Source organism: Zingiber officinale, chromosome 9B (genome assembly GCF_018446385.1).
Source record: "Zingiber officinale cultivar Zhangliang chromosome 9B, Zo_v1.1, whole genome shotgun sequence".
NCBI classification, from domain to species: Eukaryota; Viridiplantae; Streptophyta; class Magnoliopsida; order Zingiberales; family Zingiberaceae; genus Zingiber; species Zingiber officinale.
The window spans coordinates 26,794,872-26,815,836 of NC_056003.1; the positions used below are offsets into that span (position 1 = coordinate 26,794,872).

Below are 20,965 nucleotides of genomic sequence, written 5' to 3' on the forward strand. Positions count from 1 at the left end.
ATAGCAATGAAATATTAATAAAAATATTTTTAATTGGCATATTTTATATTTAAAAAAATATTGAAATTGTATTGGCACAATACAATACCAAAATAGTATCATTCCGGCATAAAACAAAATTCCAACAAGGCTCAAAATTTTAACCTTTAAAAGATCCATTAGTAGAGCAATAGGCACATATTCAATTTAGAATCTTTGAATGATATTTGACAATTTTAAAATATTAAAAGAAAGGTTCTTTAGAAAAGTTACACTTCAAGGGCGGAAAGCAAATGAAAAATCACAAAAAGTAAACTTTTACTTCGAGGCAGGAGTTATCACCATCAACTAGTTCGATAAACAAACTACAAGATTTTTTATTTTCCTTTTTACATGTTTACTTTTTATGATTGAAAAAACCACTAACTATTTCTACTTGTCTCCTTTGCAGGAAATAGGAACTCACCAGACAACTAACTAAAAAAAGAGTTCTAACATGTATGAAATGTGTGTTCTACATTTGGAAAGCAAACATGTGACAAATCTGTGTTTATTTAAATAATTGTTTGCATAAGCAACAACATTATTTTTGTAGGTTAAGTTTAAAATTTAGAGGCATGCCAGAGTGTTTCAATTTATGACCAGAATGATTTAGTTTTAGTATCATGCCATGTAGTACCATTGTGGTCTCGATAATTTTTAAAATATAAAATATATTAATTAAAAGATATTTTTATTAAAATTTAATTGCTACAGTTTGTTTTTCTAATAATTTGACTCCAACTTCATCCTTAAAGAAGTTTTTTTTCCTTAGTCTTTGTTACCCTCGTTGACGGATGGAGAGCAAGAAATCTTTACTAACAATGCTTAGTCTATTTACCTCTAGACGGATGAAGGAAGGAAAGAAACAAACAAAAGAGAGAGAAATTACTAAATAGAAAGGAATTAAGTATCAAAAAAAGTAAAGAAAAAGATGAAAATAGGGGGAGGAAAGGAAAGGAAAGAAAACTAGCGATCTCGCAAGCTCATGGAGGCCTCCGCAAGGCAATTGCCGCCTTGCAGCTTAGCCCACTGCTGTGTTGAATGATTTCGTTGTCGATCGACGTGCGGAAGGGTAAATTTTGCCCGTCCCGACCAGCACAGCTAGGTATCACAATCCTTGTTTCTACCAAAACTTCTCTACAATTCTAAATAAGACAATACCAACTTGAAACACTCTAAAACTTGTTCTCCTAAAGAGAAGAGCTTACCCAAATAAGGTCTTCAAAAATTTTAAACTTAATATTGTTATTTGCCTCATAATGCATGGAAAGAAATTTTTTTAAGAGTACCTTTATCAGTCGATTCTTATGATAGACATTGAACCCCTGAACATCCATATGATGCTTTGCATCCTTCACAAAACCAACAGTTACAACTGCAATCATCTAATACAAGGTTGAGATAAAATTTAAGTCAAATGTCTAGCAAAAACAATATGCCAAAATTAATGATTAGAAGATGACAATAAAAGAAAATTACATTAGGATCTTTTGGAAAAACTGCTGAGACCGATTGAGGCCTGTATGTGACCTCTTGCTTCATCATCATATCATTCACAATATTGTGGTGTTCAATATCTTTGCCACGCAATATCATTCTGAAGAAGGATGGAAGCCTGAGATATAAAATTGAGGCATAACTCTACACAAGGAAAAAAAATATAATCAGGAAGAATTACATTTTAAAAATACCAACTATCCAAAGATCTCATAATAAGAACAGTAAAGGCAGAATAATAGTCATGTGAGATTATCAGCAAACCATTAGAACGAAAATTGCCGACAATAGAAAGCAAATAAGAAAGCAAACCTGAGGATGAAACGAGGATCCAGAGACACTACTAATGAGCCATAATTCTACATTTTCTATCATTTACCAACAGCAGGTTAAATCTTAAAGATAAATGTTTGCCAATCAAACTGTAACATGAAATTAGAGACAGTTCAAATACTAACTAGTTACATTGCCTCTACGAAATAGCCTTTTAAGTTCACAATTTCACATGACCAGTGTTATTAAACGATGCACCTGGGCTAAGGCAGTTGGTGTTATAAATCCATTTACCAGAGTAAATAAATCATATACCTGGGCTAAGGCAGTTGGTGTTATTAAAGAATGGTATGTAAATAAATCTATTCAGCAGAGTAGTACATCCAAACATTTGGTGTTATAGTTACCATAGCCCATTAGCATGCACCAGTCAGAACACGGATAAGACTGCAAGTACTTCCAACATTGTTATGCATAAGATAATGGGAGGAGGGAAGGATTCAAATTTTGTATGCCACCAAAGAATACTGAATTAAAGCTCATTTTTTTCACTACTGTCATACGCCAAATAGCATGAACATGTGAGAGAACAGAAAATTATTCACCAAGGAGTTGAGATTGTGTCAACCATAAGCCTATTAAACTGAAGAAATATTAGAAAAAAAAACCTTTCATCATCATTTGATTATTCCGTTTGGGAACTATTGTAAATTAGGCTCACAGTGTTGTGTAAACTGGAAACTGATAAAGGAAAGCCAACAATCAGACCCCAGCCAATCTGGTATCAGCTCTTAAATGAAGTTTTGCCAAACCAGAATTGAACCACTGAAAGGCTAGAATCTAGCAACCCAGTTGCACTAAACCAACTAATTATCCAATTGAGAGGCTGTTAAAATTGTAGATTAATACTTCGTCTTTTTACCGAACCAAGTAGGTAAGTTTCCAAAATTACCAAATCGCGTATGGCAGTTTCAAAATTACCAAATCACATATTTATTTCCTATTTTATCAATCGAATCAATATTGCACTGTGTCGAAATGCCAAAATTTTGAACAAATCAGTCGACTAATTTTTTAAATCAATCGATTGATTTACTTTTCTTTTTTTTTAATCAAAGTCAATTTTAGGTAAAATCGATTGATAGACCAAATGACCTCGGATTGACATGAAACCAGCTCCTATGTGTTCATTTACCTCTCCTAATTACATCCATGCCCTCAAACGTCAATTTGACTCAATATATTGAGAACAGTGATTTTTTAAACACAAAAATATTTAAAAAATTCAATTCGTATTCAAAAAATCATTGCTCTCAATATATTTGGTCAAATTGATGTTTGCAGACATGGATATAATCAGGAGAACTAGCCGAACACATAGGACCTAGTTTCATGTCAATCTGAAATCATTTGATCCATCAACCGATTTTAAGTTGGACCAAACGACCTCAGATTGACATGAAACTAGATCCTATGTGTTCGATTAGTTCACTTAATTATATTCATGCCCTCAAACATCAATTTGACAAAATATATAGAGCAATAATTTTTTGAACACGAATATATTTGAAAATTTTAATTCATGTTCAAAAAATCATTACTCTCAATATATTGGGTCAAATTGACATTTAAAGGCATGGATATAATCAGGAGAGGTAGACGAATATATAGAAACTAGTTTCATATCAATCCGAGGTCGTTTGGTTCATTAGCCGAACCTTGGTTTGATATGAAACTAGTTCCTATGTGTTCGTCTACCTCTCTTGATCCATGCCCTTAAACGTCATTTGATGGAATATATTGAGAGCAATGATTTTTTTAACATGAAATGTTTGAAAAATTCAATTCATGTTCAAAAAATCATTGTTCTCAATAGATTATGTCAAATTGATGTTTGAGAGCATGGATATAATCAAAAGAACTAGCCGAACACATAGGATCTAGTTTCATGTCAATCCGAGATCGTTTGGTTCATCAGCCGATTTGCTCAAAACCAACTGATGGACCAAATAACCTCGGATTGACATGAAACTAGTTCCTACGTGTTCGTTTACCTCTTTTGATTATATCCATGCCCTCAAACAACAATTTAACCCAAGATATTGAGAGCAATGATTTTTTGAACACGAATATATTTGAAAAGTTAAATTTGTGTTCAAAAAATCCAACTGATAAACCAAACGATCTCTGCTTAACATGAATCTAGATCCTATATGTTCGGCTAGTTCTCCTGATTATATTCATGCCCTCAAACATCAATTTGACCTAATATATTAAAAGCAATGATTTTTTTGAACACAAATTAAATTTTTCAAACATATTCATGTTAGAAAAATCATTGCGCTCAATATATTTGAGAACATGGATATAATCAGGAGAACTAGTCGAACACATAGGATCTAGTTTCATATCAATCCGAGGTCGTTTGGTCCATCAGCAAGTTTTGAACACGAAAATATTTTAAAAAATCAATTCATTATGCTCTCAACATAGGTCAAATTGATGTTTAAAGGCATAGACATAATCAGGAGAACTAGCCGAACACATAGGATCTAGTTTCATGTCAATTCGAGGTCGTTTAGTCTAGCTGATGGACCAAACGACCTCGGATTGATATGAAACTAGATCCTATATATTCGGCTAGTTCTCCTGATTATATCTATGCCCTCAAACATCAATTTGACCTAATATATTAAGAGCAATGATTTTTTAAACACGAATATGTTTGAAAAATTCAATTCGTGTTAAAACAATCTGGCTGATGGACCAAACGACCTCGAATTAACATGAAACTAGATCCTATGTGTTCGGCTAATTCTCCTGATTATATTCATGCCCTCAAACATCAATTTGACCTAATATATTAAGTGCAATGATTTTTTGAACACGAATTAAATTTTTCAAACATTTTCGTGTTCAAAAAAAACATTGCTCTTAATATATTGAGTCAAATTGACATTTGAGAGCATGAATATAATCAGAAGAGGTAGATAAACACATAAGAACTAATTTCATGCCAATCCGAGATCGTTTGGTCCATCAACCAATTTTGGGCAAAATCGACAATCAAATGATCTCGGATTAACATGAAACTAGTTAGTCTATCTCTCCTGATTATATTCATACCCTCAAATACCAATTTAACCCAATATATTGAGATCAATGATTTTTCAAACACAAATTGAATTTTTCAAACATATTTGTGTTCAAAAAATCATTGTCTTAATATATTGAGTCAAATTAGCGTTTGAGGACATGAATATAATCAGGAGTTCATGTCAATTCGAGGTTATTTGGTCCATTTTACCTAAAATCAACTTTGATTAAAAAGGAAAGGAAAAAGTAAATCAGTCGAATTTGTTCAAAATTTCAAAGTTTCGGTACAGAGCAAAATCAATTCGACTAATAAAAAATCAATCTACTTATAGGGATAAAACGGAAAATGGGTACGTGATTTGGTAATTTTGAAACTACCCTACGCGATTTGGTAATTTCGAAAACTTACATACATGGTTCAGTAAAAAGCCGTTAATACTTTCTCATATCCATGAAATATTATAGGAAATCTTGATAAATATGCATTCAGAAAAATTCTATCCGAGCAGTTGGTATATCTGAGCCGTTAATACATTGTACTGGAGCTTGGTTGGGTCTTCAGTTCAAGTACGATACCTTGTAACTTGTATTTTGATTCAATTATACACTAAAGTTGTAACAGACTAATGCATCCTAGTTCAAGTAGCATTTCAAATCAGACGCTCCTGTTGAGCTTTTCATTTGTATACAAAAAAAAGAAAAAAAAAACTTCAGATTAAGTCATTTCAGCATCCTACTAGTCATGCATGTTAAGAAAGATACCTCTTCAACCTAACAGTTCATCACAAATATGACTGTTAGATAAACAGGTGACAAGCAAAGAAAATAATAAGAAATGAAAACGATATATGAATACGTTCCACCAAACTAAGAAGTTTAGAGAACATGTAAAACATATGGAGCAGGAGTACCCTTAATGAATGCCGATATGTTAAAAAATGCCTGGAGTTTGGGAACTTCTGGGCCATTTCAATCTTTTTCTCATCACGATTAACACCTCTAATTTGAATGTCCTGTTAACTAGAATAATCGAAGTCAAAGGCAAGAAATAATATATAATAGTAGAAAAGTACAAAAACAATATGCTTGCTGAGATATCAACTTTGAAGAGAAAAAATATCGACAATAACTTTCCTATCTAATATGCTATCGAGAGAGAATTAACATAATAGTAATAATTAACAAACGGACGTGTCTGTCTGCATCAAAATCAAGTTCCAACTCCCCTTGGTCGTCCTCCCACAGATTGTATATAACAATTCGACTTCCTTGATCTTTTATGTAACTGAACTGCACCATTAAAAGTTGAAGTGAGCATATTCAATCTTTTCAAGTAAAACCTTCCACAAATATAACACATCAATGATCAATATAATTATTTTCTAAAAAAGGTTTACAATGTACAATCAAATTACCAAAAAAGTTAACTAGCAAAACAAATTGTACCACTTGGCTGTTTAAACCACAGCACCTACATCAGAATGAGTAATTTGATATTTCTTGATGATGTCTCATTTTGATATTTATAGAAAAGGTCAATAAAAGGAATAGCACATCAGATTTGTTCCTGCATTAGCAGCTACATTACCCACATCAATAGTTGGCACTAACCATTGATGTGGTGCTAGGTAGACAAAGTGAATCAGTCAAACAAAATGTAAACTTGGCGTGCTATTTGGGGGCTTCTGTGTTCCGTATAATTCAGTTCCCTTTTTTTCTTTGGCAGGTCATCAACCACAAAGAGGGACCCTTATATCTATATAGTATGAGTTATGTTAATTACACTGACATGGCGGAAAGGGCAATGCTCAATTCAGCTCAACTATCACCTGCCATTTTAAAGAGATTTTGAGGTGAAGACCACCTTGCTAGTTGCACAACGGATAATGCACAAAACCTTAGCAAGCACTTTCAGAAACAAAGGACTTCATCCCAAAATTCATAGAGCAGAACATGCAAACTAACTATAAGCATACTCCGCAATTGTAATAAGTTTTTAGCAGTTCACAATGTCAACCAAAATCTTCTTCAGCATTTGGGAAAAAGACACAGAATTGTTTGGGATGTGGTTTCCATTTTGTTTGATTGATTTCCAGTATTGGGGAATTTAGAACAAAAGTATTATTTGTTAATAAATTCATTTCACCTTTATTTTTCCTATCAATTGTTTTTTCTTTGTTAGGTTTAACAGTTAAATTAGGCACTAGAGTTAATAGGTTCAGCCACATAATAGTTATCATCATTGGGTGCTATGTCAGATCATATTTACAAAACCTATGGTAAAGTTATTTTTTTATCAGTCCGATAATTTTCTCAAATTTTCACTAGAGAATCTCCTGCAATTTCAGTGTTTCTATTTTCAATCTGTATAGGGAAGGCTCAGATTTGATATAGCAGTGTCATCTCTCCTCACCTCGACCACTTTTTTCTCTTAGTCCACAAGACAAGGCATGTTTTTGCTATATTGCTCCCTCCTTACTGCCTTGACACAACATTATCTGCTTTTGCAGTAAACCAGTCCTAATCTCTTGTTTGCAATATAACCCATGTTGCAAAGGATGAGACAATGTCAAATAAAATCTTACATCAGAATATCCATGTAGCAAATCTACATAGAAACTCTCCCAAAACTGAAAAATTCTTCTACAAATACTCATCTCTGCTAAACCAAATTCACATCATAGTCCTCCAGTATGAGATTTCAGCATTTCGTGGGTCTTTGCCACCATTAAGTGAGAAATATCATCTCCTCGCTTAATGTCAACGCTTGCCTCCTTGGGTTTTGCTTCATTGAGGTGACCACACTCAACTCCTCCACACACCCTTTAGTCACTTTGACTGCAAGCAAATGGCTCTCTTGTCGCCACAATGACTACCACGATTTCCAATTCTTGCCTGCATGCCTACAAACCCCAGCATTCCACAAAACCACCTCCATGCCCATCTCGCTTGAAGCAATCCACTAGCAACTCTTATATTGAAGCATCCACTGGCGACTCCCAAAATAGAGTCTCCAAGAAAGACTTCAATTTGAGAACCATCTATCTTATCATGCTCAAATAATGCTCTACGATTGACAATATAAACTATTTCATCCTTGTTTCCGAACATGGCATGCACAAGTTAGTAAATGGGACCAGCTTGAGAGTTAAGCAAGCAAAGAACAGACATGCAAAACAAAGGCCTATAGGTGTTCAATTCTTAATGTACACTAGGGGTTCCATCTTTTTGAGAAGTTGGCACTGCAACAACTGGCTTCCCAGAAAATGAAAGCACCAGACCAGGGAGACATCCATAGGAAGAGGTCTACCTGAGCTCAATTTATAAGACCTGTTTGTAGTTTAAAATAATTAAAAAAAAAAAAAAAGCAGCCCAGTGCACGAATCTCCCGTTATCCGGGTCCGGGGAAGGATCCATTCTACGCAGTCTTACCCTGCTTTTTGCAAGAGGCTGTTTTAAGGATTCAAACCCGTGACCTTTTGGTCACAAAGCAACAACTTTACCGTTGCGCCAAGGCTCCCCTTCAAGCAAAAACAAAGAAAAATATGGCATAACTGAAATATTAGTTATTAGGCATGCAGATTATTTGCTCAACATATTTTTGCTCAGCGTACCATTCTTATGGAAAACCACTAACCTAGTTGACTCTTTAGCATAGCTTGATCATGTTGTTGTGTTGGACTTTTGGTTTTCCTTTCTCCATACATTATATTAGCTATTAGATATGCAGATTATTTGCATTAAAAGAATATGCTATTTACTTTAAATGACACTCTTATATGCTAATAACATTCCATGTGGCTTTTTTATGTAGGATAGATTAATTGTTTTGATGTATAACACAATGTAGAATAAGATTCCATGTGCCACTCTCTATCATTCTATATTGCATGATGGAAAGCGCAAGGGCCAACACCCATGATTAGATCCAATTGAGCTCATTTGATTGCAGCTATAGCATCTAGTTGAATAATAAATTAAAATTTACTTATTTAAGATGTAAAGTGCAGTGCATGTATCTAGTTTATTATTTTGTTGTTAAATCTTCATTAATTTCACTTGTGTTGCTAGACTACTTAATTTTCTTGTTCAGATATGCAATGAGTTGACTTGATTTTTTGCTAGGATTGAATAGACTTTGTGTGATCTTATTTCCTCAAATATATATCTATTTTAATGCTCATGTTTCAATTTACCTACCTTTTTGATAATGTAAGAACTTGATGGTCGATATTTCCATGTAGTTTGAGTTTTTGCTTAGCAAATTCTTTATGGTTCAATTTAATGAATATGTTTGCTAATATTAAAATATTTCTTGTGATGTACACTATAGTTGTATGGTGGTTTCTAACGTAGCAAATGTCCAAGAGAATGTTACATGGTCATCATGGTCTTTTAGCCATACCAATGGCTGTGAAGACCCACTTGGGGCAAGACAAAAAGACTGGTGTATCATAAAAGAAGGTTAAGAGAAATATAACAAAGCTTGAAGACCAATGCAAAAGGGAAGATTCCAAGACAGATACAACAGAAATCCTAACAAATAAACTTTTCAATGAAGATATTTAATTTGCCATGGGCAAAAAAAATGACTTCCAAGTAAATATGTCAAGGCACTTTCAATGCATATTACCTGCTCAAGAAGATCTGTTTCACTTGAATATGGGGACCATTGGATGATGGTGTCAATATTATTATTCCAATCAGCTAAGTTTGATCTCACAATCTTATTCCAAGATTGATCTTTCTCATAATCAAGCTGCAAATGTAACATCAATATAAATTTTAGTTTAGAGGAATCTGTTCTTAACATTAATATTTTGACATTAATAATGAAGACACTAGAGCCCGCACTAAAATACATGGCACATGATCAGGCATTAGGCAAAGCCCCAGTGGAATAAGTAGGTTTAGAAAGAGAGGACCAATACTCAACAAGGACCTTAAAACTTTATCTAAATCACTTTGTTGTTACATAATCCCATAAAAATCATATATTAGTTTCATTAGATGAAAAAACTTATATCCAACGAGAATATAAGTGATTGGGGGAAACTTGTTTCTCCTCTTCCCATGTGTTTGATCTATATTTTTTTTACCTTTTATAATAACAGCAATTGATAAGTAAACATTCTTAAATAATTTCTAAAAATGGATTCTCATTAATTCATTAAGTATACTTTCAATATGATAAACAATATTATGGATGTAGTTGATGGCATTTTTTACATGAACAATATTTTAAAACGTTTTCATTAACATTTAATCAATATTAGTTTTAGGAGTTTATGTACAAAAATATCAAATAAGAAATCTACCAAGAATTTTAGGGTGGATAGGATCATGAATTGAAAATCTGTCTGAAAATTTAATTAGGTCAACTTTTCCTCATTCCTCTATCGAGTCCAAAATTATATAACTACTTGACCAATAACAGAGACTCTATAACTTAAAACATTATCTAATTATCCCAATATATACACAAGAATATTCTTATAAGATTCTCAAAAAAAAAAATATTTAAATACATTTTTTTGGCAATTGCCTAACGTGTGGGGTTTATGACTAGTTAATAGACTAATAAAAGTCATGCAAACAAATATCATTGATAGATAAGGCAGAAAAATATATGTATAATCCATAACTTTACATAAAATGTCATTTAATTGCCAAAATGGTGTGCATTAACATACCATTGGAACTACAATATCTTCTTTCCCAGTGTTCTTTAGAAAAGTGTAAGACAACATACCAATGCTCTGTGTGGGTCTGGAAACCATGTTAGAGAAGTAAATCTACTGAAGAAAGAAAGAGGAAACCACAAAGTACAACAAAATAACAAAACATAACATACATAACAGAAGCAGGATATTAATATTGGATAGGATAGGTTTCGCCATAAATTTAATATGGGAGAAAATAATTATAATGGATAGAAGGACTTGCATTTGCATATAATTTTATTAGCTCGGCATAATATTTTGATAGAGTTCAAGACAACTATTTTTAATGAGTTTTCGAGGAGTATTTATGAATTCTATTGATGTGATAAAGGATATATATAATAATATAGTTACTACTACTGTAACTACTGGGAGTACCAAATGATCTTCCTATAACTATAAATTTGGATCAAGTAAACTCTCTAAATCTGTCGTTTTACATTGTTACAAATGATATAAAGTAAATAGATTATATTAGAAATTGATTGTGGAAAAATTCTTTAGAATAGATAGGTTTCAAGTTTATGACTAACACTGAATCTAAAAAATCTAGTTTCAATTATAAGAAAAAATGAAGAAAGTACTTACATGGAAATGATATTTCTGAAATTCCTGTAAGCAATTTTTAGATCTATTTGAATACACACCCAGACACACACAATGTAGATATGACTAACAGGATAAAGAATCAATGCTTGAAAAGGAGAAAAGTAAAGGGCAGCCTGCAAAGCTCCCGCCATGCGGGTCCCGGGGAATAATCCATTGAAAAGGAGAAAGAATTTTAGAATATTGTGAGAAACATATACCTCTTAGGTCAAAAAGAGAAAATTTATAAGATCGTATAACCTATCATACTTTAGGAAGAAACATGTAAAAAAAACTAAGCAACAATAGGAAAGTTACGATGAATGTGTGCTAATACTTGAAATGAGAAAATAAAATATTAAAATGTGAATCTGACTAGGTATACCTCTAATAAATCAATAAAATAAGAAAAAATAAATTGAGATGTTATGAACATGTTGAAAGAACCAATTGATTCTGTAATTGAAAGAATTTAATTGAATGGAGTGGAAGATATAGACTCATTAATACTGAAAAATGCCATCAAAAAGCATTCACTTAGACAAAGCATTTGTGCAATAGTATGCTAGAATAAATCTGTAAATATTTGCAAATTCTATTAATTCAGAGAAATGAGCATCCAGTAGTACAGGTAGAGCTAATAACATCAATATTAATATATTATTCCTCCTCATGGTAAAATCAAAAGAAATCATCCTTTCCCTTCAATTCCCTCCTAGCAGTTACAAGAGGGAGATTGTCTAAGTGATAAACACATCAAAATATAAAAATATACCGTGAAAAGGGACATATGAAAAATAGGCACACCTATGTATTCTATTTCATTTATTGAATTGTACCAGCAAAACAACGTTATATTAAAAAAAAAAAAAAAAAGGCAGTCTTGGATAGAAGTTCTAGCCAATGCGAGGTCCTAGGAAAGGGTTTACTTTGCAAGAGGCTATTTCTGAAACTCAAACCCGTGACCTCTAGGACATACAGAAGCAACTTTACCGTTGCGCACTTAACCAAAAATGTGTCCATGAAGAAGCAACAGACTTGGATAGAAGTAAAGAGATGTCTAATGTGCACATATGTGACCATAACCATGCATTTCAACAATATGAATATTTCCATAAATCTGCATATTATCATACCCAAGATAAGAACAAATGCCAACCTTTTTCCTTCTTTTCCACCACTACGAGAAAACACAATAACGTCTGCCCCAAGTCGCATGGTACTTGTTTTAAAGCCATTTCCATCTACACCATGTAAAAAATTGAAATATAAAACAATCCATAGCATCTAAGAGGAAAACGAACTTATCAACTGCATGTGTCTCTTTGATGGGTAAGAACTCACATTGTCCAATAGTGTTTACTACTTTGCACTTGACAGAATAACCAAGTGACATGCACTGTCGCATTTTATCAGGGTCCATTCCACCACCATTATCTGCTCGATACAAGGAAACAAGATAATTGAGCACCTCTGTCAAATGTGTTAAATAAATAAAGGGGAAAGGTTATGCATGGACGAAAGCTATAACAAAGACAGAAAAGGCTAATTTGATTACCCTCTAGACATGAGACCTCAGATCTAGATCCCAACAAGCGCCATAAAAGAAAATAACATATCCATCCCACCAAGAGACACCACAAAAGAAATATTATGAAAGAAAATGGCACAAGATGTCAAGTCAACAGTGCAGAGAGGTGCAAGCCCTCTAGCATGCAATTGAGTGAAGTCTGGCTTAGACACACTATGAAAGAACATAGCATAAAAACTTGGGTCCAAGTAGTGTCACACCATAGCATAATATAAGTACCCTGCCTTAGACCGATGAGCAAATTATTTTAGATCATTGATTGCTAAATGATTTTGTTGTTTTCATAGAGCATAACATATTCATCATTGATGTGAAACAATTACAATGATTTCAAAAGACAAAATCATAGAATAATGCACCCAAACAGAAAGCACTTTTTGACACAAGTTAGATATAACTCGGATAAAAAAGCATAAATGCATTAGTTGGCTAAAGCAAAAAATCTATCTTTTGCTTTTGAAAATAATCTGAGTATATGCATCAGAATGAAAGACAATATGCAGCATAGTTGTTAATTCAATGAGGAAGCAAAGAAAATTAACTTCCAAGGAGCAAAGACACACATAACCATTAAAAACTTCAATACGTCCTCATCCAAATTTTAATCAGTATATGCTTTTGCCAATTCTAAAGAAGACAAAAAAAAATATATTATCAATGTTTGACAAGGATAATGTAAAATAGAACCCATACCTTCAACGAGCAACATTTTGCTGCCATCTTTCTTGTTTATTAGCATGTCAACATTCACAAATGTAGCTCCATTACAAACCTATTAAGATCATAATTTATTCATAAAATGGATGGCAAACAAGAACTGATCGGCATAGATGAAGATAACACTAGATACCTCATCGAACGCATTGTCCAAAAGCTCAGCTAAAGCTGTCCATCAAATTCAAATTACCAAAATTGAATATAAGGTTCAGAATATACCATAGATGGCAATGGCATGTCAAAATGGCTCTGAATTTACCTCCAAGTGCCCACTTGTGGCTAGTAGCATTTGAATGTAAAAACTTTGGGTGGACTCTCACATGATCCATTCCGAGAGCTGAAATGAGTAACCTTAATGTGGAAAATTATGCAAGAAAAACCAGAGGGAGACTAATGCAAAAAATGGATGATGCTAACTTCAACAAATTAGTGACCTCATGTGCTTTGACATTTTTAATCTTTTGTGCATTTCTAATAGATATTAACATATTTTGTTCTAGAAAAATCTATCCAACGGGAATTCTCACTGAAAATTCAAAAAAAAAAAAAAATTAGGCCACTTCCAATAGTCTCATTTGTCTAGATTATATCAAGATAAACCATTAGGTCACCTGAGCAAAGTTCATTTAGAAATATTGAAAGAGAATTTCCATTGGTATCATCTATTTACACTGCATGCGATGGAGTATGCTGTGCGGCTATAGCTTATCTAAAAGTACAGATCAATGTTTAAGGTGTAGTTTATTAGATCAAGCAAAATGCAGTATGTCTTGTAGGTATTCATAGTCAAAATATTGAGCTCTGCTCTTCATTACTTATCCTAGACTTTTGACTAAGTTTAGCTCAAAGGAAGAGATATGCCACAATGTCTGTTTATCATTTTACTAAACAGCTCACTACGTTTGATTGCTGAAGATATAAATGTAAGCCATATGTTGATTTAAGTGCACAGAGAGGGACTGAAAAGCTTCAACCCAGCTGATGTACAAGAACCAATGCAGACTCGGCAGACTGTTTGCCTAGTTTTTTTATTAAAAAAAAATGCAATTAACAAATCATATTACTTGCTTAAGAGAATGAAGAATTGGATTTGGGGAAAAACATCGAATTAGATAGCTCACTAACAGAGAGAAAAAAGAGATGTATAAAAAAGAAGGCTTACCTGAGGTCAGCGAGTTAGGGTTCTGGATCTCCTCAAAGTCCCCTGCTTTCCAAAACTGTCTGCGTCCGACCAATGACGCCTGCGGCTTCGTGGCCGGCGGCGGCAGGGACAGCGGCTTCGTCTGCGGGAGGGGGTCAAGAAAACCAGGGGGCAAATCCATAGCAGCCGAGCGCGACTTCTTAGCCGGTCGCCTCTCGGAGCTTCGCTTAAGCCAAGCTTCCCCGCCGCCCTCCTCTTCGGAATCGCTGCCACTGCTGCTCAAATCGATAACCGCGTTCCGCTGCAGCGGCGCCGGCACCACCGACATTTCGCGGATATTAGGCGGCTCCACCGATTCGATGATCTCGTTCTTGACGACGAAATCCATCGCGAAAGGAAGGCGAGAAGGCAGGGCTGGCGTCAGAGAGCAGCTAGCGAACTAGCAGAGAGAAGACTTTGAAAGTGAATTTCGGGCCCTAGGGTAAAAATAAATGAGGAGACTTGCACATAAATTTTTTTATCTAATCCATTTTCTATTAAGAGGATAAACATATTATTCACCAATAAAAGCAATGGTCTCCTTATTTTATATTTATAACAGAGCAAAAATAAAATATAAAAAAGACCCCCCCCCCCCCTCCGCGAATTATATAAATACACCCTCTTTGAAAAAAAAAAAAACTCAAAATATTTTTATCCCGAGAATACCCCTTATTCCAGAATTGTTAAAGTAGCTATTATAATGTTTCATGATTTATAACTTATGATTTACTTAGATTAAAGTTAAATATATAAATTTTTATGTTATTACAACTATATAATTGTGTTAATATAGGACACACCAGAATCGAGCCTGAATTTTGATATTGTCAAAGGTTCAAGTTAAGTCTTGTTTAATCTAACAAGTTGACTGAGTGTGCAGGTTGTTTACTAACCTGGAGAAAATCTTAGCAAATCATGGAAGTTAGGCAAAAGGTCCAAGTGGATCGAGAGGACCTGACATTTGGCAGGAAAGCTCGATATTTGGAGGATCGAAGATCAAGGGAAAGTCCTAGTGAGTCAATCTGATGATAAGCGGCAAAGTTCAAACAGGTTTGGAGGACCAATGTTTGGTAGATAGGTTGAGATAAACAACTAAAGAAGAACGACAGTGAGGACGTGTTACAGAGAGAAACAAACATTAGGTCGCCAATCCAACTAAAGAAATCGGGAAAGTTTTCAAGTTAAGATCAAGACAGTCTTATTGTCTGTTACTACTCATGCATCTTACTATATTACTGTGCTAACCTCTGTTTTGCATGAATATAGAGGCTAACTTTGTTTTTGCAGAGAACGACATGATCGGTCAACCGAACCAGAGGATTGGTTGACCGAACAAGACTAACTCAGACTAGAGACTAGTTCAGACCAAAATAGAGCAAAGAACGATCAAAGCATGATTGGTCGATCGAACCTTGATGATGTGGCACATATCTAACCAAGCCAAAGCATAGAAGGAAACATGGATGATCAGTCGACCTAACCAGAGGATGAATCGACCAAAAGATCATCTCATTAAAGCAGCATTAAGTGTGAATCTCGACGAATAGGGAAATTCACTGTTTGATCGATCGAATAAAGTGATCGATTGACCAAACCATTAAATGTCATCAATGCCCAAAGATCGGATCTCAACAAAGAAAGAAGGGAGCAGGTTCGGTTGATGGAACCCGAGGATCAGTCGATCGAACATTGACGATTCTTATAAAAGTGAAGCTCAAGGTCCGAGGCTGATGATCAATTTTCAATTTACCTTTGTGCAAAGGCTATGTTCGTGCTACTTTTCTGCAACGCACCTTCAAGGAAGCTACTGCTCCAACACAACGCCAACAAACTTCATTGATATTCTTTGTCTGGTATAATTATTATTTATTAGCTTGCATTGTACTTAGATTAAAATAAGATAGTAGATTGTTACTATCTTACACTCTGCACCTATACGAATTACTTCTCTCTAAAGGATTTCGGAAAGAAGAGTTTTAGTGGATTGTCCAACGGTGCGATCAAGGATCGCGGGTCTTGGAGTAGGAGTCAACCTAGGCTCCGAGCCAAGTAACCAAAACGTGCATTTCATTTTTCGCTGCACTGCTCTTGTTTTTACGATACGAAAAGAAAGAGTTTTTAACGTGTGATATTCACCCCCCTCTATCGCTTTCTATTGATCCTTCAATTGATATCAGAGCCTGATAGCTCTGAAAATACTTAATCATTTTTCGAGCAATTTTTTAAAAAAAAACTTTTTCTTTTCTTCTTAAAAAGATTTATTTTTCTTTCTTAATTCTTTATCCCGCACTACTAATCCCAAGACGAGAGACTTGGAAATCTTCTTCTCCTTTTTTCTTTGGTAGTAAAGATGTCAAACTCCTACCAAGAAGGGTACAGTACCGTTCACCCTCCTTTGTTTAAAGGAGAGAATTTTAGCTACTGGAAAAATAGAATAGAGTGCTACCTCAAGTCAGACATCGAGCTCTAATTCACCATACTCAAAGGATACTCTCCCCCGATGATAGATGGAAAGCCGGTAGAACTAGAAGACTGGACCCCTCTGATAATCAAGAAGACGTAACTAAATTATAAAGCAATTAACACCATTCAGTGCGGCCTAAGGATGGAAGAAATGAATCAAGTCGGACCCTACAAAAATGCTAAAGAACTCTAGGATAATCTGGTGAAGTTGCACGAAGGAACCGATGAATCTAAGGTAAACGAAAGAGATTTATTATGCAATAATTTATTTAATATTAAAATGCTTCCTGGAGAGAAGGCCATTCAACTACACGCTCGACTAAAAGATATCCTCAACGACCTATATCTAATCGGACATAATCTGAAGAATCGCGACACGATAAAGTACGCATTAAACGTCTTCCTGAGAAATACTTTGTGGACATTAATAGTAGATGCATACAAAGTTTCAAGGAATCTTTCAATTCTTAAATTAGATGAATTATTTTATGAATTATAATTACATGAACAGTCTAATTTGAGTTAAGTCGAGAAAAGGATTGCTTTATATGCAGGATCAAGCAAAGAAACCAAGATCAGAACCAAGAAGGAACTAGAAAGTGAGTCTGACTTAGACTCAACCAATGAAAATGAGCTGATCAACATGGTTCGAAAACTACTAACAAGGAAAAAAATTCAAAAGGAGCACCAAGAAGACACCAATCAACCAAATGTAAAACAAATCAGAAATGATTTGTTATGGATGCAGCAAGAAAGGGCATCTCAAAAAGGAATGCCCTAACTGAAAGGAGGAAAATCCAAAATCCACAAGAAGAAAGAAGACCCTCAAAGCGACGTGGGACGAGTCATCCTTCGAGGAGTCCGATGCGGAAGAACCGAAGCACTCAAGTCATCTTGCCCTTATGTTAAGAAACGAATATTCCGAGTTCGAGGAAGAGTACGAGTCCGAGACCGATACCGAGTCCGAGAAAAGCCACGAATCCGTATCCGTTTCCGAATGTCTCGATATGGCAACCTTTTATTCCAAGTCGAATTTACTTAAAATAGTTAAATGTCTGTTTCAAAAATTAACAAAAACTGAAAAACAAAATAACTTGCTACTTATAGAAATTGACTACCTCAAGGAGCAAGTTAACTTGACTAACCAAGTTCAAGTTGGAAATTCAACACAAGTTGTAAAACTTGAGGAAGAAAATTTCAACTTAAAAGATCAAGTTGAGCGACTCAAGGAAATGTTGGAAAAGTTCGAGCTGGGATCCAAGTGTCTAAATATGGTACTTGGGTCGCAACGAGTCGTGTATAACAAATCGGGTCTTGGCTATAACCCAAACAAAACCAACAAATTATATTTATCTCTAATCAGTCAAAATGTTAAAAATCAAGTCCAAGCAAGGCCCCTAAAAATATTAAACTAAACCAATCAAACCAAACCAATATTTGGTCCCTAAGAGTCAAATTTATTACTTAGATAGGTCATATCTAAGTTATAACTTAAGGGGAACAAATAGAAAGATTGTTCAACCAACTTGATTAACCTATTTTGCATGCATAGTGATCCTGCCCTAAAGCTGAGTGGACGGTTGCCGAGAAATAATGTTGACATGGATCTCCGTGTGCGGTGGAAACGCCTCGCTCCTGCAATCACAAGTCGTTAGTGCCAAGCCGGGAAGGGGTTCCCGGCGACGGCCCTCCGACACTCAAGTCACACAACGGTAGGAAGAAAAATGAAGGAAATGAAGAAGTGAAAGGGGGGGGGAGCTCCAAGACGTCTCTGCGCGTACCTCCGCGGGTGGCCACTCCTCTTCTTATATAGAGCTTCGACGGGTTGACTACACACTTCCCGGGCGAACGCGACTTCCTAAGCTTTCCTCAATGGCTAATGTCGGGAAAGGGTCCCTGACACCTTACCATAACGGGGCGGACGCATTTCTACCAAGGCGGCGCGATCTTCTTCCATACGATTTCCTGTCCATTCGCACCGTCAGCCGGCGGCATTGACTCCCAAAAGGATGTTAAGACTGTTGGAGTGTATACTAAAAGCCTAGCTTTTGTAAACATTTATTTGTTAAAATAAAAGAATCACATTGGTCAATATCTGCATTTATTTATTAAATATAATTGTTCAATTAATTTATATAGTAGACAACATGGAGTGTGGTGTCACACTCAGAAGATAATATTGTCGGTTCTCTATAAATTATAAACAGTTGCTCGCGACTAAGATAGAAAGGAACAAACTATCAGTATAGTCATAGTGTAATTAAGTATTAGTTTATCTTGACAAATAAATTACACTAATACACTTTAAGTGTATTGAGTAGGATCATTTAGGTATGTTCTTTTGTACTAACTTAGTAAAAGAACTAAACCTTAATTATTATGGAAGTGTGTGCTCTTAATCCTAATATAATAACAAGCACATATATTTAATATTTATTTCTTTGATTTATCAAAGGGTGAGGTTTAGCTCGATAAATCAATATGCCCGATAAGTTGGGAAATGATATTACTTATAGTGTGTGTTGTTGATTATAGAAGGAATCTGTGTCCTAGTTATTTAGGTTGAGAATGTCCCCAAGAGGAGCTCATAAGGATTGTCATGTTAAACCCTGCAGGTGGACCTAGTCCGACATGACAATAAAGTTGAATGGTACTACTCTTGGAGCTAGATATTAATTAAGTGAGTTGTCAGTAACTTATTTAATTAGTGGACATTCATAATCTTAAACATAGGCAGACTAACACACTCATGATAAGAAGGAGCCCATAATGTAATTTGGGATTGGTGCGGTAGTGTGGTAATAACTCTCTAATGGAATGAGTTATTATCGATGAACTTGAGTTGTGTGTTCGGGGCGAACACGGAATACTCAAGCTCATCGGAAGGCCAAAACCAATTTCTCCTCTAGGTCCCTGTCGTAGCCTCATTATAGCCTCAAGTCCATCCAAATGTAAGGCTCTTCTTGGTGTCCAAGAAGGGGGCCGGACCATTGCTTGGTGACCAAGCAATGGCCGGCCACATCCTCTTGAAGGGGCCAGCCCTATAGCTTGGTGACCAAGCTTGTAGGGGCCGGCTATAATAATTCAAAAAGGGAGGGTTGTTTTGAATTTTTAAAATATTCTCTTTGTAGAAAACTATAAGTTTTAAAAGAGAGATTTTAATTTTTAAAACTTTCCTTATTTGAATTAGGTCACATGTTTAAATAGAGAGTTTAAAAGATTTTAAAATTTCCCTTTTTTAACCATCCTTATGGTTTAAGAAAAAAAAGGAAAAGAAGTTTTAAAATTTAAATTTTCTATCACCATGTTAAAAAAGGAAATTTTATAAGAGAATTTTTAAATTTTAAAACATTGTTTTAATTTTTAGAAACTTTCATTTTTTAACTCATACTTTAGGAAAGAGAGCTTGTAAATTTTATAAGATGATTTCTTCTTGTAAAATTTTTAAAAAAATTATTTTTCCTTTCCTTTTAATTGTGGCCGGCCACCTTGCTTGGTGCCGAAGCAAGGGCCGGCCAATAGGATTAAACCAAATTCAATCCTAAACTAAATAGGATTAATCTCAACCATTGATTGATGATTGATTTAATCAAGAGGAAAGAAAAGGAAAAATAAAAAGGAAAAAGGAAAAACTCTTGGATGATTTTATTTTTTGTAAAAGGTTTTTCCTTATTTGCCTTGGGCAAGTAATATAAAAAGAAGGGGTGAGGGGGTTTCATGAGATACAACTCTTATTCTTTTGCTTGGGGTGATCTCTTGGTGTGGCCGACCCTCTCCCTTCTTCCTCTCCCTTTTCTCTCTTCTCCTTGGTGGTGG

General features: G+C 34.8%; 1 protein-coding gene across 2 annotated transcripts in view; it reads right to left on the reverse strand.

Annotated features, from left to right (window-relative positions):
• The window catches only part of LOC122025083 (protein MICRORCHIDIA 7-like), a 28,211-nt gene extending 13,106 nt beyond the window's left edge, over positions 1 to 15,105 (reverse strand). For both annotated transcript variants that reach the window (XM_042583844.1, XM_042583843.1), the window contains exons 1-12: positions 14,666 to 15,105; positions 13,763 to 13,840; positions 13,637 to 13,671; positions 13,480 to 13,558; positions 12,540 to 12,632; positions 12,355 to 12,439; positions 10,581 to 10,656; positions 9,521 to 9,646; positions 6,079 to 6,177; positions 5,799 to 5,900; positions 1,501 to 1,662; positions 1,311 to 1,406 (exon numbers count right to left, since the gene is read on the reverse strand). In XM_042583844.1, the coding sequence (XP_042439778.1) occupies positions 1,311 to 1,406; positions 1,501 to 1,662; positions 5,799 to 5,900; positions 6,079 to 6,177; positions 9,521 to 9,646; positions 10,581 to 10,656; positions 12,355 to 12,439; positions 12,540 to 12,632; positions 13,480 to 13,558; positions 13,637 to 13,671; positions 13,763 to 13,840; positions 14,666 to 15,032 (1,398 nt within the window). In that variant the 5' untranslated portion in view covers positions 15,033 to 15,105. The remainder of the gene's footprint in view (positions 1 to 1,310; positions 1,407 to 1,500; positions 1,663 to 5,798; positions 5,901 to 6,078; positions 6,178 to 9,520; positions 9,647 to 10,580; positions 10,657 to 12,354; positions 12,440 to 12,539; positions 12,633 to 13,479; positions 13,559 to 13,636; positions 13,672 to 13,762; positions 13,841 to 14,665) is intronic.
• Positions 15,106 to 20,965: the final 5,860 nt, after the last annotated feature.